The sequence below is a fragment of the Chinchilla lanigera genome, unplaced genomic scaffold (assembly GCF_000276665.1).
Source record: "Chinchilla lanigera isolate Chin_1 unplaced genomic scaffold, ChiLan1.0 scaffold00036, whole genome shotgun sequence".
Lineage (NCBI taxonomy): Eukaryota > Metazoa > Chordata > Mammalia > Rodentia > Chinchillidae > Chinchilla > Chinchilla lanigera.
The window spans coordinates 12,071,115-12,095,631 of NW_004955437.1; the positions used below are offsets into that span (position 1 = coordinate 12,071,115).

Here is a 24,517-nt window from a genome sequence, read left to right on the forward strand (position 1 = left end):
TTTTTTTTTTTTTTTTTGGTTTTTCTCCGGTACCGGGAACCGAACTCATGACCTTGCGCTTGCCAGGCAGGCGCTTCTGCCGCTGAGCTAAATCCCCAGCCCCCCTGTTTACATTTTTCAAAGCACTTTTTTATATATGTTCTCTGTGCAGTAACTCTAGGAAATAGATGTTATTTTCCTCAGGTAACATAAGCTGTAGAAACACATCAAATGTGCATAATCACATAAAGCAAAAGAGAAGCCTTAGCCGGGTGTTGCACACACCTGTAATTCCAGAACTTGGGAGGCAGGATAATCTCAGGGATGCTAGCCTGGGCCACCTGGTGAGTGTGAGTGTAAGGGTAGCCTGAACTACATAGCAAGACCATGTCTCAAAAAAGCAAAAAAAAAAAAAAAAAAAAATCAAAAAAAAAAAAAAAAAAAAAAAAACTCTTTAAATTCTTTTATATAAAGTGCCCTATGTTTTATCTATCTATACACACACACACATATGTGTGTGCGTGTGTATATATATATATATATGCGCTTCAGTGTTAACAGTTCATTTTTGTATTTAAACTTCAAGGCCAGTTACATCTAGCTTCTTTGATGTGTGTGGGGGGTCACTGTATAGTAAAATACACTCTCTCATTTCATTTTTTCTGGTGATCTTATTTTTGTTTTTAGTTTGCCAGTGCAAGGGCTCTGTTTTAACATGTTCACAACAGGGCCACAATTCATATGTCTCACTGCTGGGCAACTCTGAACCATCAGTGGTACATGCATGACTGTGCTGTACCATAAGTGATACAGGCCACCCAATGGGACAGTTATGCATATACCACCATAGTTCAAGCCAGCAGGAATGTGCTAAGTGTGATCTCCTTTCAGTCTTCTGATTGGATATTTCTTCAATCTGTTTGTCATATATTGGATAGTGCCTGCTGTGGATGATGCCACACTCATTCATTTTTGGGAGTTGAAATGTTGGTTATAGTTAGACAAAGTTATTGAAAAATGCACAGTATGTTTTATCTGTTGAAAATCAACCTATTAGACAAAAATGAAAAAATATAATGCCTTTTTTTGGTACTGAGAATCAAACTCAGGACTTTGCACTTGCCAGGCAGGCCCTGTGCCACTGAGCTATATCCCCAGTCCTATGATGCCTTTTTAAAAAGCCTTCATTCTTTTTTCTAAGAGCTCAGAATTAAAAAAACAGAATATTATCTGTTTTTAAAAATTAAAATATATTCAGAAATGTGCTTTCAAAATTCATATTTTTAGGAAAAGATTATATGTCCAATTTTAATTCTGGAAATAAAAAAAACTATTGGTACCATAATATCTTTTGAATTTCCACAATTTTTTGTAATCTTGGTCACAAAATCCTTAAATCTTTATGGAGTCCCTTTGGGAATTGAAGGAGTAACATTTAGAACCTGTGTTTTCTGTTAACTTTGTACATTTGCCAGGGTTCAAACAGTGGAAATGTTTTAAAAATATTAGGTAAAGCAGTTTTTTCCTGTTTCAAAACTTGTTCTGTATACATTCACCAACAAGCTTTGTTTGCTTTGCTACATTTCTAGTAGCAATAATACACACATTGATTGCTAAATGTTGGTGGTAAGCTAGTCCTGCTGTTTAACTTTGTTTTGGGGACCCTTTTTTTACCTTACATCCACAGTGATTATTTGCTACCTCTGCAAACAAGGGAGCTTTGTGGAATAGAGTTTAAAAACTTACAAATTGTGGTTTGATTGTTTTTCTTTAATAAGTAAGGAAATAATCTAGAGGTGCTGAGACATACACAAGTCACAACACGAATGGCTACATTATAAGCCGCTGTCATTTCTTCCACTTCCCTAGGCTGACTTTGGTTTATCACATATATACTCTGTTAAGTTCAGAAAAGAGCAATTGGGAATTGAGTTCATGTTGAGAAGCTGGTATTTATGGAGCACTTCTTACGTTCTCAATAGCATTTTAGACACAGGTTATAGACTAAGATAAAAGGTGTAGTTGCTGTTAGCAGATATCTTCAGGCTTCTTTGTTTCATTAGAATATTTTATGTTCCAAGCACAGGATGAATCTCCTTTATCCCAAGTACTTGGGACCAGTAGTATTTTGACTTTGAGATGCTTTTAGAGTTTGAGGTATTTGCATACACATAAGATATCTGGGGGATGGGACCCAGGAGTAAACAGATGTATATTTGAAAACAGCTTCAGATTTGGCATTAGGTTAATGCACAGTTTATATATTTTGGTTTAAAGTTACACATTTTAAAAATAATGTATAAAACTAGCCAATAAATTTTAGAAAGCTTAAAACACATGAAAACCTCTTACTAAGAGTTCCATTATTAGGTAGCATAATAATTTGAAGTGAAATGATACAGTGGAAAGTACACTGAATTTGCTGTTAAAAAATATGGGTTTTATTTATTAGCTGACTGGTCATAGGTGAGTTGTTTGTCTAAATTTATTTTCTCTTGCTTACCTAACAGTTGAATGATTTATTATAGCTACTGTACTTAGTAGAATACCTAACATTGACATTGCAAATGGTAGTTTTCTTCTGCTCCGTCACCCTGCCCCCCTATATTGTTAAGTCCATTTCATTCTGTTTCTCCTTTATATAAGTAAAGGGTTGTAACTTCCTGTTATTCTCACACAAAATTTTCCTGTTTGTAAAGCTACATATATGCATTTATATGTATAGATAAAAATAATAATATATGTAAATACGATTTCTGGCTTTTGTACATATAAGGAAGTCACTCAGAGTCCTTAATTAAGTTTTTCTTTTCAATGACAACTTAAGTATCCCCACATGTATTCATATATATGATACAGTGCACAGATTTCAGAGCTTTTAGGAGTCATGTTTTTATTTTTTCCTCCTGTTTGGAAACACTTCATCAAAAATTAAAAGAAAATCTCATTGCTAGTACTGGTTAATTATACATTTCACATGATCCAAATTTTCTAAATATTTCAAATATTTCTGAGAAATAAAATTATTTTTACATTAGTTTGGAAATACTAGATGGAAAATTTAATATTAAGATAGCTTCTACATTGAAAAAACTCAGCTGATGAGGTCCCTTTACAGTATTTTATCTCTTGATTGTTGTATTTCTCCCAGAAAGAATTTGTGGTGGGGTTTTTCTAGTAAAATTCCTTCTGAATAGTAGACACTACAAAAGTGATCTTGCATATAAACTAGGAGTAAAAAAGAGTTTCTGATATTAGTTTTCTTATAGACTATCACATAAGACATTTGATTTATATATACTGTATATATATGAGATATTTTAAAGGTTTTATTGAGTCAGATTTTCACTGTGATATTTAAAAGCTTTTTAGCATATTTTAATTTTATGATTTATTAAGATTAAAATTTACTCCTTTGTTGTAATTACTGTCATACCCTGAAGAGTAGCACTTTATTACAAGGTAATTTAATTTTAGTTACAAGTGTATTATGAGATGTTACTGTATTGATTATAATTGTGGCCTCTTAAAGTGGGAAGCAGTGCTTTGAGAAACCATCTTGGTACTGTTTAGTGAGAAGTAAAGTAAGGCTTCTTTAAGCTTAATGCATATTGAACATAATACTAGTATTTTTCCTTCTGAAAGACAAAGGAATAAATCTAAAGTCTAATATATATCTTACGTATGTTTAGATAATCTGCATTAGCTATGCTAAGCATTGAAATGCTTCTATACTTTCTAGAACTGTTCCTTTTTCTTGCTTTGTAAAATAATTTTTTTTGGTTTAGTCTTTTTTCTAGACATTCCTATCCTTGACTTTTCTTTCCAGATTTTGTTTCCTAGCCTGTTTCCATGTTTTCCTTCTTACGTGTCAGGAAATTATCCTACCCTTCTCCATTTTGGTAAGACAACAATTTATAAAAGAAGTCAAAATAGTATATTCAGTATAAATAGGTGGTGCACACTGATTTTTTTTTTGTAATTTTATGAAAGATGTACATGTTTGTCTGTCTATTTGTTCTAACCCTTTTGGTTTTCCATTTTAAAAGGAAATGAAGTTTAACTAACTACACTTTAAAATATTCTGTTGATAAAAGATTTTTATTTTTTAAATTGGCAACTTAAAAAAGAGATTCTTTTCTCCCAAAATTGAATATTTCACTCAGGTTAAAAAAAACTCCAATGTCTTCCTAGTATAGACAGAAGTGTAAGTGCCTGGTGAGGTGACAGATGTCATTGCAAGACGTAAGTGATTGTCATGCCTCCTAATGCACGTGTATCGTGTGAACCTGTTGTTACCATGCTCAGTTACATTGAGACGCATTTAGAGCTGTCCTGAGTTCAAAATGTGCACTGTCCATTTTAGTAACCTCATGGTTTAAATGGAGAACCTGAGAGAGTTTTAGAATGGTAAAATTTTGTCGTGGTGTCGTGGTCCTGAACTGGACATATGGAAGGCATTTACATGAACATTATGTATTTTGTAAATCTACATTTTACTCTTTCAGTTTCATTTCTTATTTTCTTCCACATTTTTCTGTTTGTTTCTTTTTCTTTCTGCAAGTTGCTTTGATATGCATTTGAAAATAATCTCTGTAGGTCAAAATGATGGGTTTTTACTTTTCAAAATATTTTGTAGGTTATCAAGTCACATTTACAATTATAAAAAGCAATTTTTAACCCTTAGAACTAGAAGATTTTTTAATACATCTTTTAAATACTGATTATTTTCAGTATTTAAAAGATATGTACTATATATATTTAAATTTCAGTCTCTTAGCTGGGCATGGTGGCACATACCTGTAATCCAGCACTCGGGAAACAAGCTGGCGGATCCCTGAGAGCTTAATAAGGAGTTCAAGACTAACCTAAGCCACACAGTGAGAGAGTGCCTCCAAAAACCCCCCACCCAAAATCAACTTGCTTTAGATTATATAATGCATTTTCCACTAAAGTCACATTTCTTACTGTGGTTTGTTATATTTTATAATTATAGACAATTATGAAAACACTTAAAAAGTGAACATATCAGAGCATTCTGATGTAGGAATTGAGTGGTTTAATCCAAGAGAGAACACACAAAGTAATCTGTGGGGGAAAAAAATTAATAGTCAACCAATGCTTTCAGTTTGTTATAAAACGTATATTTACAGTGATACCTCTTTCTGCCTTAGCTTTGTGTTCTCCATCTCTTAAACAAAATTCTTTTTTTTGGTACCAGGAGTCTAACTCAGGACCTTGCACTTGCCAGGCAGGCGCTTATGCCACTGAGCTATATATCCCCAGCCCACAAAATTCTTTAAGTTACTTTGAATATGGAATTTGCTGAATAAACTTTGAGAGTATAACGAAGGGTATCTCTGGTAGTAGAGCTGAACCATGTGCCTTTTATCGCTGAGCTACTTCCCCAGCCCTTTTTCAGTTTTGAGATGAGATCTTGCTGAGTTACCCAGGCTTGATTTGAACTTGTGATCTTCCTGCCTCTGCCTCTCAGAATGCTGGGATTACAGGTGTGCAGTACCTTACCCAGTTTATTTAGGTGTTTTTTAAGGAACAGCACACAAAGTTGGGACATCTAAATATCTAAATGTTATATAGCAAAATCGGGGCAAATGGTAATGTGAAGGATGAATCGTGGCCTAGATTAAAAGAAAGATACTTGGAGCCATGTGGGTTGTTTTAGCTGTGGCTAACATTCCTCCTTCATCATGAGGGATGTGGGAAGGTTATATTGACGAGAATTTACTGGCAGGGTTCTCGTGTCATTTGTAAATATCTGAGCTCAGAGTTCAAGAAGCTCCTATAGCAAGCACTTCTGGATCATGTAGCAAAAGGCCATGCCATGTGTATAACCTCACGTATAACCTCCTTGTTAAAGGGTATGAATTCACTAGATTTGTCCTTAAATCTAAATTACTAGGTCTCAGATAAACAAGCCTTTGATGGGAGGGAAGCAAATCAGTGACCCATGTAGCATTTTCCCTGGTAACTGATTTGCCTTTAATTTGTAGCTCTGTCATGATTCCCCCCATGGTAGTGTCTAAGCAGAGGTGCAGGGAAATCTTAACAGTTCATGTCCCAACTGTAACTTGTCTTGCACCCACGAGGACGTATGAAATTGTGTTTTCAGTTTACCTTGAGAATAGAAAGCATCAGTGTGCCAGATGTAGTTGAGTTCTTCACATGTGACTAGTAGTCCACCACTTGAAGTTTAAAACACATTTTACTTGGAAATTTTGGATATGTTGCAATTAATTAGTAGATTAGGTAGATTGTGTTTTTTTAAATAGACAAAAACTTAGTATAGTTTTTTTAAATGCTGCTACAGTTTATAGTACAGAATCATCATTTAGTAAATTTTTGTTGAGGTCTAAATCTCTGTTGGAACTGGGGAGATAGCTAAGTGACACAGCACCTGCCAGGCAAGCGCAAGGTCGTGAGTTCGATTCCTAGTCCCGCCCCCCCCCAAATCTCTTGGAAAAATAACTTCCACAAAAGTCTTGTACTATAAAATGTTTCAGGTGAATAGGAGTTCTTTTTAAAGGGTGAGTATTGTTTTCCAAATGCATATGAAAAGCACAGGTCAATTTGTGTGCCCTTCACAGTAGTGATACTCTTTTAATTTATAGTTTGTTCAAAAGCCAGAAATACTATTTTTTTTTTTTTTGCCTTTTTTTAAGGTACAGTTATCTCTTAGTGCGTAATGTGTATTTCTGTTCTCTAGATGTTGTGAATTTTGATGACATAGCCTCCTCAGAGAACTTGCTACATCTCACTGCAAACAGACCGAAGATGCCTGGGCGAAGGCTGCCTGGCCGCTTCAATGGTGGACATTCTGTGAGTTACACTCACTATGGGAAAGCACAGAAGATCCAGCAAGAGGAGAGGGGAGAGAGGGTTCAGGGCTGCACTTGGGTTAAAAAATCATGAAAACAGCTCTTGCACACATGGCAAATGCTGGCATTTAAGGAGATGCAGGGAAAGAGATACTCACTTCAACACAAGGCCTGGAGTCGAAGCTCACAGAAGCAGAACTAGGGAGTTGGCCTGGGAAGCCAGTGAGCATTGTATCTGAGTAGTAGAGACTCTCCTTAGGAAAGAATGAGAATATTTTTTTCCTCCTGAAATTGTCAGTGTCTTTGTAGTACTTGTCCTGTATCTCAGTCAGTAACTTCTTTTCTTGGTTTCTACTCACTGCCTGGAGTATGGGTCGTGCTTTAATGTTACATTAGCTCCTAATGCCTTATGGTGCTTTTAAGTGACCTAAGTGGAGAACATTTTGTTGTTGTTAGGCATGTTGCGTTTCAGTTTGAAATAATGTAGCATCCTGTTAGCAGTTACGGAATATGAGGAATACCGCTGGTTGAAAACAAAGTGGTAACACTTAACATGCTTTATCATCCAAATGTTTACTACAGTTTCCTTCTTTGGTCTGTTCTTTTTCTTGATTTCTAAAAAATCATTTAGCCAACTCACAGCCCAGAAAAAACCTTGAAGTTACCAAAAGAAGATGATAGTGCCAATCTAAAGCCATCTGAATTCAAAAAGGATACGTGCTACTCTCCAAAGGTAAGATGAATTGCACACTAAGATTTCTATAGTTTTTAGAACTCCTCATGGACATCCCAAAGAAGTAAGATAGTTGGAAATATCTTATTTGGAAATAAGGGAATAAGATAATTCCTACTGAGAAATTTGAGTTCTTAAACTTAAGTCCCACTGCAGATCTGTTTTAGAAGAGCTTATGTTATTTAAATAAGTAATATATTACATGTTTCATAGTTTTGAAGACATGGGTCTCTGTTTTTCCAAAGTTCATTAGCCCACATGATGATTTTAACCACACCCCTCCCAAAGAGGAACCCCACATTTACTTCAGAGTAGCAAGAATAATGGGCTGTCTGATTTGAAGCCAGGGATAGCTTTTTGAGAGGGGTTAATGGCAGTGTGTCTTACTGTAATAAATTGTTTCTAATTTAAACATTCACTGTGTATTTTGATTATCCCTTTTATTCAGGAAGATCATGTTTCCTCCTAAATTATTCTTCAGTTTCATTACAGGACATTTGGCTACTTTTCCAGTTTATCAAATGTGCTCAGTTTGATTCTCTAAGCTATCAACACTTTATTGAAGTTTTACTAAAATGATTTTCTGTTATTTTAGTAAAACATTGAAAAGGGTGCAGGTGTGAATTTCTTCTTAATAGATGCCCCACTAGGCAAACCATCTCTAAGATAAATCTGAGGGAGTTTTTTATTTGTTCCTTTTAAGAATAAAGCCATTGACATTCTTTGCACTAATGATTATAGATTTGTTCTTTGTCTGATGGTTTTTCCTGTTATGAATATCAGACTACTCTTTGAATTTCTAAATTCTCCATTTGTCTTGATGTACAGATTGAGTAACCCTTACCTGAAATACTTGGGATCAGAAGTGTTCCAAATTTCTGGTTGTAGGGGGGGCTTTGAAGTGTATTTGCCTATATACACTGAGGTTATCTTGGGGATGGGACCCAAGACTAGCCACAAAATGCATTTGTTTCATACAGTCCTTCTCCACAGAACTTGAAGGTAATGGTGTACATTGTTTTGTAGTTTGCCTGCATTTTAACTGTGACCCGTTACATGGTGTCAGGCATGGGAGTATATAATTATGGCTTCAAGTTGCTGCTCAAAAAGTTTGGGAGGTTTGAACATTTTTCAGATTAGGGATACTTAATCTTGTATACTGTTTATCTTGTTATAAAATCTTTTGGACTTAAATACAATAAATACAAAGCAAATTAATCAAAAAACTTTATTACATTTTCAGCCCTCTGTGCTCCTTTCTGCACCCCCAAGTGCTTCTCAAGCCAGTGCAGGTACTTTCCTCACTCCCTTAGAAATCAAAGCTAAACTGGAAACAGATGATGGGAAGAAAATTTCTGTGGATGAACTTCGAGCTCAGATCATTGAGTTGGTGTGCATTGTTGAAGCACTGAAGAAGGATCATGGGTACGTAGCCCTGCTTTCTGCAGTGAGAATGGTTTAACACGTGTATAAAAAAATTCCTTCACACTATGCCATAAAGGTCTAATTTGCTGGTCTCTGGTATGAGCAAGTACTTTTGCAGTGAAATTTTCTTTAACATTGAATTTGACAGAAAACTTGTTCCAGTGGCTCAATTGTAGCTGTATGTATATACCTATATATTTATGCTAGAAATGTTTTGGTTTGACAGAGGTATTAATTAGTCTTGAAAATATTAAGAAAACTATATTGTGTTTTAGATTTGGTGTATATCTATACACACAGTCAAACTTAACTACCTCAGGGAGTTTGCTCACTGTCTTTGCTAGGGTTAAGTTAGATATTTATAAATGAATGGGTTGAGGGAGTTATTTCTAAAGCCCTTAACTCTGAAAGTTTTTTGTTACGGGATACAGTGGGACATACCTAATTGAGAGTTAGGGACTTCTTAGAGGTAAAGTACATTTGAAGGGTCCCCTAATGTTGCCCCTCCCCCCTTTTTATATGAAGAAATATAGATTAGGAGAACTAAAGCTGTTATAATTACATACTCTTTAATGACAGAGCTAAAACTCAACCTCATATCTTCTATTCTTTCAGAGCTCTTACTTTCTTTTTCTTTTTTGTTTGTTTGTTTTGTTTTTCTTCTAGTACCAGGAATCGAACTCAGGACCTTGCACTTGCCATGCAGGTGCTGTGCTGCTGAGCTAAATCCCCAGCCCCTCTTTTTCTTTTTTTTTTTTTTTTGAGACAGGGTTTTACTATGTACTTTAGGCTGGTTTTGAGCTCACTGTGTAGTCCATGCTGGCCTTCTATTTGAGGCACTCCTTCTGCCTCTGTCTCCCAAGTTCTGTGATTACAAGCCACTACTGATATACCACTACTCCTGGCTCAGGAGCTTTTTTCTATAATAAGTAGTATTTGAATTTTAAAACTTGACATTTTGATGTCTTCGCATTGTGCTGTAAGAACCCCTTAGGAATACAGATTGGAGAGCAGCTCCTGTGCCTGAACTTTGGGTGAAAGTGCTCCCCTTTCATGGTGCCTTCCTCTCTGAAAGGACGTCTTGGTATATATGTTGCTGAAGCAAGCACAAAAGGATTTCTTGGAATAGGATACAAAATTCACAGCCAGAGGCCATGATGATACCTACCAGCCTAATTTTAACCATTTTTTTTTTTCAATTATCTGTTGGCCTATGATTCTTTATGAAAAGTGTTGAGATTGTCCATATGATATATTCATAGTTTTTAGAATACTTTTACAAATGTGTTTTAGATAGAAATAAAAGAATGTGTCTTGAATAATTACTTACAGTGTACATTATATGTGTTATATTATATATTATCTGTATAATATGTGTATTATAGGTACACAATTTGTCATTTGATACATGTTTTTCTTGAATTCTCCAGTTTATTGTTTTGAATTTTTTCAGAGATTTTACAGTACACGTGTTAGAGGCAATAAGCTCATTCGTCATTAAATATTGATCTCTACCCCTGTACCAGTTGGAGAACTCTCTTGATTCGAGAATTTTGTTGTTTTATACTTATGATACCAGTGTGCTATTTTAAAAATGTTTTTTATTAGTGCCTATTAACTGTACAGAATATAGGCTTTCATTGTATTTTCATACACACATATAACATTTTGATCATATACATCCCCCTGTTACCTTCCGTCATTCCCTTCCTCTTATTGAATAACAGTGTACCTTCTACTTCATTGCCCCTACTTCATGGGAAACATGCAACACTAGTCTTTCTGAGTTTGACTTACTTTGCTTAGTATGATGATCTCCAGTTATGTTTTCCTGAAAATAGCACAGTTTTATTGTTTATGGCCAGATAATACTCCCATGTATATATATGCCTAATTGAAGACCTTGACAATAATCTATACTGTATTTTTAGGAAAGAACTGGAAAAACTGAGAAAAGATTTGGAAGAAGAGAAGGCACTGAGAAGCAATCTAGAGGTAATGCAGTTCTCCCATCATTGAGCTCTTTAGACAGTGTACATTTCCAGCCGTGCAACTGCTTTCGCTATGAGTGTGCTGTCCTCTTTCAGTCAGACACACCCTGCACAGTAGCATTTCATAAATCTCTTGTTGACTTGCTGTCACATTCTGTTGATTCAAAACTTTTTGAACACTTAACTCTCCTAGGCAGTTAGTGAATCATAAAGTACTTGTAAATAAAATAAATATGGCTATTGCCCCTTACGAGTGTTTAGTTCTTCTTTGAGCTGTAGGTGTCTTTTTATCTATAGTTTCAATTTTTTTCTCTCCCCTTTTCCTGTCTTGCCTTCCCTCATAAGCCCTGCCTCCCATTTCTCTCTGAGCAGTGACTTCATCTTCATTCTCTCTGATGACTGTTAATTTCATTTAGTTCCTTTATATACCTTAACTTTATTTTTCTCTACATTCATTTTTGTCTCCATTTGTGCTCTTCCTTGTATAGCAGAAAGTTGAATCCTGCCTCTTTCAGAGGCTCCTCCTGTTCCTGTTGAAGCATTCATGCCCTCTCTCTTTTGATCTTCCCTTATGACTTCACCTGTCACAGAACAGGAGACAGCCTGGGACTGAGGCACAACGCTTGAGCCCCTTGTGGGGTGGGCAGACCTGTCTGTTACTCTGAGCTGTGTGTCTGTTATCTTGCTTGGTAACGTAAAGACTTGTAAGGATTATTGTTCTAGTTACAAAGGTGAGAAAACAGGGTTTAGAATGGGTAAGTAGCAACAGGGGAGCTGGAATTTTTTACTATTTGTACCAGAAGTAACCAGTCTTTGCTCTTAGAAATTGTCATACTGTGTGGAGTGGAGAAATAACTTAACTTAGCTAATTCTTAGTTTTTGGTGTTGAGGTAATAATGTGTGAAGATACTTTGTAAATTGTCAAAACTGCATTTTCACGCTCATATCTGACAAGTTATTTTGGAGGGCACCTTTGTTTTTTTTTATATGAAAATACTCAGTGTTTTCCCTTCATGAGAAGCAAAAGCCATCCTTCCCATCTTCCTGTCCTCTTAAGCTACTTTAGTTGTTTTCCCTTTTCATGTGGGGTTCTTTTTTTTTTTTTTTGGTTTTTCTCCGGTACCGGGAACCGAACTCACGACCTTGCACTTGCCAGGCAGGTGCTTTGCCACTGAGCTAAATCCCCAGCCCCTCATGTGGGGTTCTTTTACTACCCAAAACAAACACAAATAATCTTCCTTCCACATATCACAAAGGCCTGCATCAGGTCTCTGATACTTTACCTTCAATTTAGTCTTTAACCTTTTGCATTTGAGATTAGGCTTCCTGCTGCCACCTTGATATACCAGCTCCACCTTCTGCAGTATTTTCTTTTTTGCTGTTGCTGCCCCGCCAGAGGTTTGTCACAGTTACACGATGCTGTATTCCCTGTCTCTAGCTTCTTTTCCCTTTTCCTTCATTGTAACCCGAATGTAGTGTTCTCTTACTGCTTCCCTGTGCCTCTCTCCGTGTGCTCACTTTCTGAGTTCGTTTACCTCAGGGAATCTCACGATGAACTTCCATGTACCTCCTTCTGATTTAGCTCTTGCTTTCTCATTTCTGTATGTATGTCTAGCTGTTAGTCTCTGTAAATGTTCCACTGTGAATTCAGTGTGCCTCCAAGTAAGTTTATCATTGTCGTCTTCTGCTGTTCTGATTTTCTCTTTCTGTTGAATGTGTCTGTTACCCTTCTTGTCACTCAGAGGTGGTACTTCTGGTTTCTTCTAATTCCATTCACTTTGAGCCTTACTCGCTTTATTTCTTAGCTTTTATTTATTCATTCATACTATTTTTTTTCTGATGTTCATTGTCTTCCACTTGATTTGATTCAATTTCATTCTTATCTCAAATTTTCAAGAGTTTGTATTCCTTTGTGAGTAGAGTTCAGACTCCTCAACTTGGTATGTGAGTGCTTACATTATCCTGGTCCTACTTTATCTTTCTGTCCGGGCTTGCCATTCTTTTTCTTCCCAAACAGTGAAAACCACTGGAGTTTGCTGTTCCTGTGTTTCCCATGTGTCTTTGCCTCATCTTCCAGTGCCCATTTCTGTGTTCTTCAGGATTCACTCCAAGAATCACCTTCATCAGATTGGTGGTGCTCTTCTGCTGATTAACATAGCTTTAGTTTTCTGTCAAATTTACATCTTCTAGTTTTTATAGAGAGTGATAAGTAGTAATTTTCTGTCTTCTTACTGCTTTGTCTTTATTTTGCCCCTTACTTAGATTGCAAGAAAGTCTGTAGTGAGATCGTGTGTGCTTCATCGTTGCTGTAACTCCTAGCACAGCGCCGCATGCATATCAGATAGCAGCTAATAAAGTGTTGAAGTAGTGTTGGAGGATACATGCTTAAGATAAATCTTAAATTTTCAGTATGTTACTTGGTTGAAATTGAGAAATCTAAATGTTTCTGGATTTTTAAATGTTTTGTCCACGTTCATATTCATACATGAAAATGATAAGCAATAGGAGCTATTAGTGTTAAATTTATATATATGATTTATCATGAAAATCAGGATGGAAGGGAAATGAATTACCTCTTTGGAGAATCTCATTTTTCCAGCATAGTGAGCTATTGGCCCCCTACTAATTTGTATTCTTTTTCCCCTAGTGGGCAAAGTTTGACCCTTTTGTTTGTAAAAGCACAATTAATACATTAAAGTTTCAAGATCATATAGTAAAGGGAGAAATGATATTTGCCTGAATGAAGATTAAAAGTAGTACTTTGAAGTGTAATGTTAGCATCACATAGTATTAAATTATATTGGGCAGTGATAAAAGACGACTAAAGATCAACAGTGAGTGTTGATAGAAGAGAGAGTAGCAGTGTAAGTGTTTGCCTCGTAAGTATATTTTTCAGAAATTGAAGTTTGTAAGGAATATTACTGACTTTGCATGCGGGGTTATTCTGCTTACTCTTTTTTTTTTTTTTTTGTGGGCAGGGTTTTGATAGAGGGTGTTGCTGTGTATTGCAGGCTGGCCTTGAATATGCTTATGTTTCTCAGGCTGGCCTTAAACTCATGGAGATGATCCTGTTTCAGCTTTTGGAGTTCTGGGATTATAGGTGTGTGCCACCATGCCTGGCTCTTTCTACTCTTCACTCTTCCCCATGTTAGCTTTTTTTCTTACTCAGGAGGCTGTAGGAGGAGGAGGACTGAGAGTTTGCAGCAAGCCTGAGCCAAATACCAAGAGCCTGTCTCAAAAAAACGAAAAACAAAAAACAAAATTTATATTATCAGCTAATGTATCTTTGGAAAAAAGACAGTAATAGTATATTAGTTGGGTGGTTTAAAGGTATTTTATCTGAGTGGAGGTTGAAAACTGAGGCTTGTTCCAAACTAGTGCTGCTAAAATATTTAGCTCATGATCATATTAAAAGAATATCAGAAAAGATCCTGAAATTAATAAGCTTTTCATGGGTGTTGAGAATTCCTGAGGAGGTTGTGAGCGTATCAGAATCATGCTTTCTGACCGTGGCAGGGCTCTCCTGATTTAGTAATGGATGCTTTGTGAGGTGTCTCCTGGATGTGCATTGTTGAGGGGAGAGGCAGTGCAAGGCCTGCACATGTGCACACGCAGTGAAAGGTTGAGGGCCGTTATGGTTATGGAGTTCTTGCACTGGTAAGAAACTCAGTGTAGAAGCTGGGCTTTGGTGACCCAGACCAGTGATGGCAAACTTTTTAGAGACCACGTGCCCAAACTGCAATGCAAGACCCGCTTATTTATTGCAAAATGCCAACACTGTAATTGAACCTGAATACTGAGGTGTTAGTTTAGAAAAACAACTTATCTGATGCTTAGCTGCCGGGCAACTTGGCTCGTATGCCAGCAGAGAGGGCATGCGTGCCATAGGTTTGCCACCACTGATCTAGACCTTCTTACTACAAACCCTGTGTCAGGTGCTCGTGTGGAAACATGGCATGCTGTTTAATGACTTTAGCTGCAATTCTTTCATTTGTAATATGTGAAAATTAAATAGTTCTCTGTTGTTACTGTGAAATTGCCTTTTTAAAAAAGTTCCTTCATTTGTACATTTCTAGTAAGTCAATTATGCCTTCTTGTATGCGTAGAAATACATTCATCACACTAGCTAAATCTAGATATATGCCAAGGCTTTAAAGATAATTTAATTTAGTACCTACGGTTTACAGATGATAAATTTGAACCAGGTGAAGTTATATGATTGAATATTGTCATATAGATTAGTGAAGAGCATAAAGCTACACTGATCCTTTATTCCCTTTGCAATTCTGGCGGCCCCTTCTGATTAATTGAATGCATGTACCTTTCTTAATTTGGTTTCCAGGGTTCTCTTGTTCTTTGCAGGATTATTTTCTTAACAGTCCTTGTTTCCAAAGCTCACATTTCTTGTGAACATTGTTCTGGCTGAAAGAACTGCATTGCTTTTTTTCTTGTTACCTGCCATTAGGACCTTAGGTTGGGACGTCTTCCTGCTGTTGAGCCTTTATTCAGTGGTTGTATCACGCCATTGGAAATTAGATTTTCGATCTGGAAATCAAGATCTGCAGACTTAAAAGTATGATCAAATGTTAATGACATAGGCTATGATGAAGAAACTGTACTACAGAGATTTCTTCTGTTGCTCAATAGATGTTTTTATATTTTAGGCAGAAATAGAGAAGCTAAAAAAAGCTGTCTTATCTTCTTGAGGTGCCGTGGACCCAGTGCGTTAATGTTCCCAAGGATTCAGAAGCAACACTATGATCTCAACTGACTTGGACTTTAATATATCAACTGCTGGTGTTGTGATAAAGAAATTTGAATATATGAACTGTAATATCTATTGAAAAGTTAGGGGGAGGGTAAAATTTTTATATATATATTTTGTTTTGCCAATATGAAATGAAAAGAGGCCTTATTTCGTACTGTGCTGGGATTGCAAACATTTTTGTTTGTTTGCTTGAAAATACTACTGAGTCTGTATAAAAAGGAAAGAAAATTCATAATAGTTTTTTATTGAAACTTTAGTATTATTTTTAAAGAGATCTATACTATAAATATGGTGATATCTTTCCAAATAATCTGTAAGATAAACTATTTGAGAGGGATAAATTCGCTTTATAGTAACTATAGTCACTACTTTCCCCCTAATACATAAGGGATATAAACTGTGTGTGTACATATATACATATATATATATATATATATATTTTTACTTTAAGCTTTTCATCCAGGATGACACTGTTGTGCCCATTTGTCTGCAGTGCTGTTTATATTTTGGGTGATGAAATCAAGAGTTTCCTAGTTAGAAACCAGATTACTCACCTAAGCGTACAGTAATAACTAGTGAAATCATAAAAAGAATTTCAACTTTTAGAGTGTTTTCTATTGCTTGCACTATAGGATTCATAAAAGGAATTTGACTAAAATGTATTGGATTGTTAAACATATTTGGGAAAATATGAACTTTATTTTAAATTCATTAGATCTAAGAAATCTAAAAATACCCATTTAATTGTTTACTTGTGCCTAGCAACTACAGCACATACGGAATACGCAAACACCAGCCTTACTGCTATACGTTTCTGCTTATCTTACAGTCTCACGTAGTACTCATTCACTGTCTGGTGTTGTAGGTCATCGTGCTCCTGCCTGTTGTTTTTCCTGGCTTTTCATATTGGCAATATTAGGAAAACAAGCCCCACGCTCAAAACCTCAGGATGAGGTTTCATGCTGGGTGGTGGTCACCATGTGAATACTCAGGTTTTACAGTGTGTAATTGATCTGGTATCCCAAGGTCACTCTTGGAGAGATTTTGGACTGTTATTTAGGTAAGAAATGTAGAAAAAGGGTTATATATCATTAAAGCTTATTTAAACCAAATAGAGTTGACCATATTAAAAAGACATCTTCACAAGTGTATTTAATGAATTTCCAATTCTTTCAAGTCACTTGTTCACATACTAAACATACTAAAACTTGAACATACTAAAGTTGAACATACTAAAATACATCTGTGAGTGCTGTGTCTAAAAACTTGGGTTTATTACAGATTCAAAAATTTGAAATTGCGTTGTTCACAAAATAGTTAGTTTCTAAGTGGTACTATAGCCGGAGCGTCAGCTTTTCAGGACTAGGTACCGTGCTTCCCTTCTTTGTTTTCAGCTGCCACACCAATATTTCTGCTTTCTATTTCAATCTCAAAATACAAAAATTCTGTATAAATCTTTTGTCGTGTTTCAAGTAAAAGAGAATTAGTAGAAAATAATGGAAATGCCCAATCCCAGTTACTTACTGCATAATTCACAACTTTTGTGCTTGGGGTCAAAGCTAATTGTGTGTTAAATATGTACATTTCAACTATAGTTTGGGGCTGCCTCTAATGAGATCACAACTGAAGAACATTATTCTTTCCTGTTTCATTGTTAAATGATCAGTTGAATGATTTCCATCTTGTTAAAGAAATTGTCTTCTTTCAATGACAGTTCTTAGGAAGAAATAAAAAGACTTCTTCTTAGAAATTATCCTCCATCTCTCTTACTGGAGAGTCTGTAGGTTAGCCCTCCCCACCGGGAAGGTGCCAGCAGACTTTTGGCTTTCCTTAAGTGTTTTTGGTCATTGTTCACTAGCACTGCCTGAAACCGGGATGGTAGTGAGTACTGAAACACACGCCTTTGCTTTCCTGTTCTTCAGTCAGAATAGATGACTCACTGAAGTTCTGTGTCTGAAAATGTAAAGCAAGACAAGCACACTCAAATTTAGAGGGAAAAACTCTTCTAATGGAGCAGCTTATGAGTATTTGCTCTTGATCTGAGACCTTGTGTTACTGTTCTTAAAGTTCACACCACACAACGATCACTGCAGCCTTTTCTGGGGTAGATCATTAGTTTTGTCCTACCATGAGAGAATAAATAACAGAGTAAAAGGGACCAGCATGGAATCTGTCATTGCCAAATTATTGTAGAGTTCAGGTTTGCTGTTCTTTGAAACACATAATATTACTAATTTCCTAATTGTACTTCAGTTTTTGGTTTTTCTGTTTTGAGTATATTTATGACCACTAGTCTTCTGTTTTCTTACAAAGCTGTTACCTCCACAGAATTCTACAGAACTTTGAAGTCTGAAGATGCACAGAGAGAATGGGCCTTATGTAACAGATTTCTCTTTTTATCTCTTATTGTGATCACAGGAAAAAGTCCAAATGCTTTGTAGATTTTTTTTTTGAGAAACATTTTATGCTTACATTTAAACTTGAAATGTATGAGCAGAATGAGACAATCAGTAAAAATCAGAAATGAGAAGTGTTATAATTTAATGGCCTTGTTTTGCTGTGGCAATAAAATGACCAAGTGCAATGACTCAATAAAATCATCTTGTAAAAGTTGCTGCTATGAATATTTTTAGCTATAAAATTTTATCCTTGTTTTAAACTGACTTGCCTTCAATAACTCTTATGTAATGCAGTTGATGTTGTGGTTACATTCCAAAAAACCCCATACATATATATATGGATATATATCTATAGATATATCTATAGATATATATGTGTGTATATATATATATGGACTCTCGAGATAGTATACTCACTGACTTATTTACAGGTGCTGTAAAGAAACAAAAACAAAAAGCAGCATGTTCTCACTCAGAAAAATGAATAAAAAATTGTATTGCCAATTGTGTCTTTATTGGTTATTCTTCATAAACTTCAGCATATGCTTAGAGTATGAAAATTATATTACTTCGAATTTTCCAAATAAAAGAAGCAAATTGTAAAATAACAGCTTTAAGAGTTCTAGGCCTGTGTGACTTTTATTAAACCGCATAAAAGGAAACATGCTCATAGATATATTATTTCTGAGTGTGTCATTTCAGGTAAAACCCTAACCCTCAGCCTTACTGGATGATGGGAAGAGTTCAGTGGTTTATGTGCAGTACCCTGTAGAATGCTTGCGTGGAAGTGATTAAAAAACAAACCTGAGAGTTGCTGTTTTATTGTTTTCAAGAGCTTTTTACAGTGTTGGATAGCGTGCAAGTTAGAGAAGATGAAGAGAAAGGAAGCCTCTTAAATACAGCATCTCAGGGCCGGGGATGTAGCTCAGTGGCACAGTGCCTGCCTGGAAAGCACAAGGTTATGAGTTTGATTCCGGGTACAAAAAAAAGAAAACAAAAACAAGCTTCTCTCTGGTCCTGTTGCTCAAGGGTTGCTGCCTCCTTTGCTGTACTTGGCTGAAACAGTTACAAGTTTACCAGAGATGAGGTTTTCAACACTGGAAACAAAAGGACCAGTGTCAGTGTGAGGACTCTCTACAGTTGTATTCTTGTCTTCTGCAAAAAGTTGATTTGAAAGGAGAATTGAGTAGATCAGAAGGAGATTGAAATGGAATCCAGAAAGCTTCTAAACCCGCCCACAGCCCTCCTTGAACCCCAGTTAGCCACTGCTCCGAACATCAGGCATGGTCATAAGCTTGCTGGGTTTCTGAACCCGCTACTGAAATCATCCTAGCAAGTAGAGCAAAGGTGGACGGCCAGGGCAGCAGGAGTGTGGCAGAGTGCTTGCCTGGGTGTGCGGGGCCAATTCCTCCCGCAGCGCACATGGGTGGCTGCAGACTCGCTGGAGATAGGCTGTGTCTGGGCCCCGGGCTTTCTGAAAAGTGCTGCAAGATTAGGAGTTGGAACACAGAAATAGGACAAGCAGGAGGAAGCTGTATAATTGTCAAGACACCAGTGTATAAACACGAGGCAGAAGCGAAGTCTGGCAGACCCATGTGTCAGCTTCTGACCTATGCACTTGTGTTGGGGCCTACAAATCCTCTAACCCAGTCCTTGTGCACGTAGTTGTGTGTGGAGATGCGGGTTTCAGGTGTAGTGCCGTCCTAAGAAATAACAGCAGATGGCATTTGTGGATCTGTTAGAATGATCATTTTCTAATAGAGATTCAAGAGAGAGAGGGTCCGGGTGTCCGGGTGTTGAAATATTTTTCTGAATCTTTTTTTGTTTTGTTTGGTCTTTTTGAGGCAGGGTCTTGCTCTGGAGTTCAAGCTGGCTTTGAACTCCTTTTGTAGTCCAAGCTGGCCTGAAGCTCACAGTGATCCTCCTGCCTCAGCCTGCCAAGTGCTGGGATTACAGGTGTGTGCCACCATACCCGGCTCTGGATCTTTTCTTTTTTCTTTGTGGTACTGGGGATTGAACTCGGGGCCTTGTGCATGCTAGGCAAGCATTCATCCACTGAGCTACATCCCCAGCCCCCCAGCTCAGAATCTCAAATCATCGTTTTTATTTTAGTGTTAACTTCCTTACTGTGAATCTGTTTACTTCCTATATGGCAAGTAAAGTTAGAAATAGGTATCGGGATTTTTGTATAGAGCCAATAGATTTTTTTGTTACTCAAATACATGTGGTTATTTTGCAATTGTTGCATGGCATTCTTATCTGTTAGAGCCCAAAGCCTTATTAATTTTCAGTTCCTTTAAAAGTGTGTTTGTAGACCTATTAGAAAATATTTTAAATGCGTTAACACATTCTTAACTAGAGGAAGTCATCTGGTAACATTGCATGGTGTAGTGCATTTTTAGAAATAGACCTAAACACTAATTGATCGGAATGCCAAATCCAAGTTGATAGTAATGACTTTTATTGGAGCAGAAAATGCCCCTCCCACCAATAAACCTCAATTTTCCTGGTAACAATTCCTATTACAGTTCCTGTTACAGTTCTTGTTTTTTAGAAACAGCTGGTCATATTGTGAGAACCAGCCAAAGACAACCAGGTACTCTGCTTCTTGCTTGCAACCCCATAAAAACCTTCCTCCCTGAGCCTTTGGAGCTTGACATTTTTATAAGGATCGATTCCTTGACAGTACCCGTTGACATAAAATAACTGTGCCCCTACGAATCCTGGGTGACATTTTTGGTGTTTCTATTTGCTGTTGCATTATCATTTTAGTATCTCCACTTAAACCTACTGAGAGCAACCAATACAGGCAGTGATACATAGATTCTACAGATAAGAAAACATGGTAAAAAATTTCCTTTCACATGAAATAACCACAGTTTCCAATAAAAATCCTCCCCAAATGCTTACAGACTTGGGCCAAAATGAGGGAGCAGCTGGAACATCAGCGCTCCGATGAGCTGCCCCCGACTGCCAAATGCAGATACTGTCTGCTATTTTTTCATAGTATTGGGGGTGGAGCACAGGCTCACACACTTGTCTCCACCACTGAGTTGCGCCCCCATCCTTTGTTGCAGTTCATGGCCCAGGCTGACCTTGAACTTCTATCTCAGCCTCCTGAGCAGCAGAGATGGCAGATGTGCGCCTCCAGGCCCAGCACAGATTTCTTCAAAAGACCCCTGTGACCATCTTGGGCCTAAGTCCTGTGCAGTAGGATAGCAGGGTGATGGGCTGAAATTGCCCTGACACATGCACAGAATTGTGAGCTGGGAGACATACTCTTCAGGATGGCAATAGATTTATTAAGATGGTGTTTTAGAGAAATCAAATTTATAGTTCTCTACTATCCTTGTCCCTTCAACAAGTAACTGACAGCATTCAAGGGGGGCATAGCTACAAGTTTCTTTATAGTATGTGTAAGCATCCTTACAAGTATCTTTACAGACAAGTGTCTTTATCAGATGTCTAACAGAGAAAACAGCTGCTCTGAATAAAGACTCGATTAAAACCTGTATCGCAAGACGTCACCATCTGTTGAGTTATGAAGCTTAAGGATAAATGTGCATTAACTCCCTACAAACTAAAAATTTTAGTTACAACAGAAGTAGGAAATGCATTCAAAACTCTACCACCGAGAAAAGACAGTCGGGCCAGATGGGATCCTCGCTGTTGTAACTGATGGCAGACAGATTCCCAATTCCTTTTGTGAATCTAGCATCGCTTTATTATCTAGTCCTGATCACTGTAGACCACTTCTCCTCATAAAGATGTGGCACGGGAGACTTGCAGGTCTTCGTGCAGTACATGAAGTTCCAGGGAAAGAGGGACCCTGTATGCCGAGATGCGCAGGGTCAAGTGGGGCGCTCCCATCCCGAAGGGTGGGCAGCTCCACGCGCCTGCGTTTCTGCCAGTTCCAGCGCATGTACCCAACAAGTGGCAGCTTGGTTTTGGGAAAGGAGCTTTGACTTTATGGGCCACGCTTGTGAGCTGCTGAACTTGGAGAACCTCGTAAGTCTCAGGCAATCTGCAAATGTTTAGTAGATGAATTAGGAAAGCAAAGGCGAGGTTGACTCGTTCTTCTCCCAGTCTTCGCCTGCTCCTCCTGGCTTATCATCTTTCCTCTTCAAGTGTTCAAGCTTTCATCTGGACTGTTTCAAGACCAGCACACGAAGCGCTTCCAGGGGCCCTTTGTATAATCTCTGAGCATCAAAGTTCCCTATTGGTGAAAGGATAAATAACTTTGGTGATGCTACGTTTCTTTACAGTTCTGTTACACGATCACACATAAGATTTTAGGGATCATTCTTCATTTCTTAGTGTACATTTTTTCCCAAACAAATATGGCTTATTCAGCAAAACCCAAAAAACAAAAATCGTACTTAACTCCCGAAAAGAAATCAAATACCCACTAGGTGGCAGTCTAAGGTCAGCTTCTGTGTTTATGAACCCCTCATGTTGTGTTACTCCGGACACACAGAAGCTGGGGCATTTGCAAATAAAACCATTGCTTCTGCCCATTAAACACGCCCAAAACGACCTCACCCACCTGCCCAGCCATCCCCAAGCACAATGCCGTCTGGCAGAGGAAAGCGGAAGGGTCGTGGAATTCGCCATCCTAGCTCTTTGTGGGCTTGGCAACTCACTTTGCATTTTGTCTCTTACCTATGAGAGACGTAAAGAAAATTCTTGCCATGACTTAAAGCTCTTGTTCCACACATGCGGAGAAAGTGGCAGCCCCGTCAGGGTGACCGATTCACAAGCGTTCTGTCATGCCCATTCCTGGGGGATCTTGAAGGCTCCAAGGTACCTGCACCCTGAGTGGCCCAGGGCTGCTTGCCAGGGCCCACCAGGGGGCAGGAGAAGTCACAGAATGTAGCCATCGACCCCTCTCACTGGCTCCCGGTGTGGTTCGGCTTCATTGGCAAGACATGGAGAAGTCATGGCTTTCGGGTTGGGTTTAAAAAAAGACAGGATGAGGCTTGAGGGAGGGTTCTAAAGCCAGCAGAGCTGTCAGTGACACTGAGGCACATTGAACTCACTTAGGGACACTGAAAGCCACATGGCTTGAAGGATGGGCTCTTGGGGACTGGCCCTGAATGGCACAGAGTTTCACCTGGAAGTCAGGTGAGGACTCAGAACAGCTCTTGTAAGCCTAATGCTCTCGGACCCATGAACAGCTCGGCGTGTCCTTGCCAGGTACCTTTGTGGGTATGTGATGTTATCAAGGACCCAGGGTTTTCCATTCCCCATCCTAAACACATTGGCATACTCCTCATGGTTGCAAGGTAGCTGCCTTAGCAGCAGACATTGCATCCTTTCACAGTTTCTAGAGCTACAAAGGAGACAGGCAGAGTATGGGAATGAGTATAAGATGACTTACTTTTTCTAGTGTAGTTCTTTCATCTTTCAGGAAAACATCCTCCCTAGAACTTCTGCCCCACAGCAGATGGAAGCGGTCTCCTGCCTACTTTAGTTTGGAGATCACAGAGGGCCTGAATTTTCCCGATTGGTCAGAAATAACCATGAATCATCAAAGCTGAGTTTTTGCCATGATAGAAGGCAGCGTGGGTTTGAGTCTGTGAATAATGATGGCCTCTTTGGGGAACGCTTTTCTAAGCCGAAACCTAAGCCATAAGGTGGAGCCAGGCCTAGGTGGCTTGTCCCGAGGTTGTTCGAGGGGATCCCCATGAGGCAGGAGACGCCTGGGGACAGGAGTGAGTCAGCCGGGCGCAGCATGGGTGCGGAGGGCCCGGGACCCAGGCTGCAATAGGGGACTCAGAAGGCAGAGGGCAGGCCCCAGCATGTGTGAGGGGCACAGCAGGAAGAGCAGGCTGGGTCTGCAGCCTTGGGGAGAAGCCAGAGGAGGGGAACCAGGCCCATCTGATGAGACCAAGGTCACAGTGTGGGTGTCCTGGGGCAGGGCTTCATGGGGTGCTGCAGAAGGCACTTGGGAGTCAGCAGGCACGCTGCACCCAGCGTCGGGGCATCACCAGCGCAGGAGGGTGAGCTGAGGCGCCCGCGGGCTGCACCAGTGGGCCCTGCTCTGTTAGTGGGCCAGGTCCTGCCCTTTTGGGGTCCAGAGCCCCTGCTCTGTCTGCTCACCCACAAATGGGCTTGGGCTCAGGTGGCCTCCAAGGTCAGGTCCAACCTATAACCCCCACAGCCCCTGTGCCCCGACTGCAGCCTGGACCCTTGCTGAGATGGGAGGCTGTGCTCCTGGGAGCACCCGTGGGTGTTGCCCGGCTGTGACTCACCTCTGCCCAGCACCCACCCTTGGATGCAGGACCAGTCTGACTGGCCCGGAGCCTTTGGATTGCTCGGCCGCCTCTGCAGTGCCCCGCTGCCTCAGTGGCTGCGCAGAGCTCAGAGCCGCTGTTGATGTGAGC

The 24,517-nt window shown here is 38.7% G+C and overlaps 1 protein-coding gene across 1 annotated transcript in view; it reads left to right on the forward strand.

Moving 5' to 3' along the window:
- Cd2ap (CD2-associated protein) overlaps window positions 1–15,900 on the forward strand; it is a gene marked incomplete at its 5' end in the record, with an annotated part of 81,616 nt that extends 65,716 nt beyond the window's left edge. Inside the window, 5 exon segments of the mRNA XM_013517016.1 lie at window positions 6,704–6,816; window positions 7,447–7,548; window positions 8,792–8,973; window positions 10,905–10,968; window positions 15,629–15,900. Coding sequence (XP_013372470.1) covers window positions 6,704–6,816; window positions 7,447–7,548; window positions 8,792–8,973; window positions 10,905–10,968; window positions 15,629–15,670 — 503 coding nt within the window.
- Window positions 15,901–24,517: the final 8,617 nt, after the last annotated feature.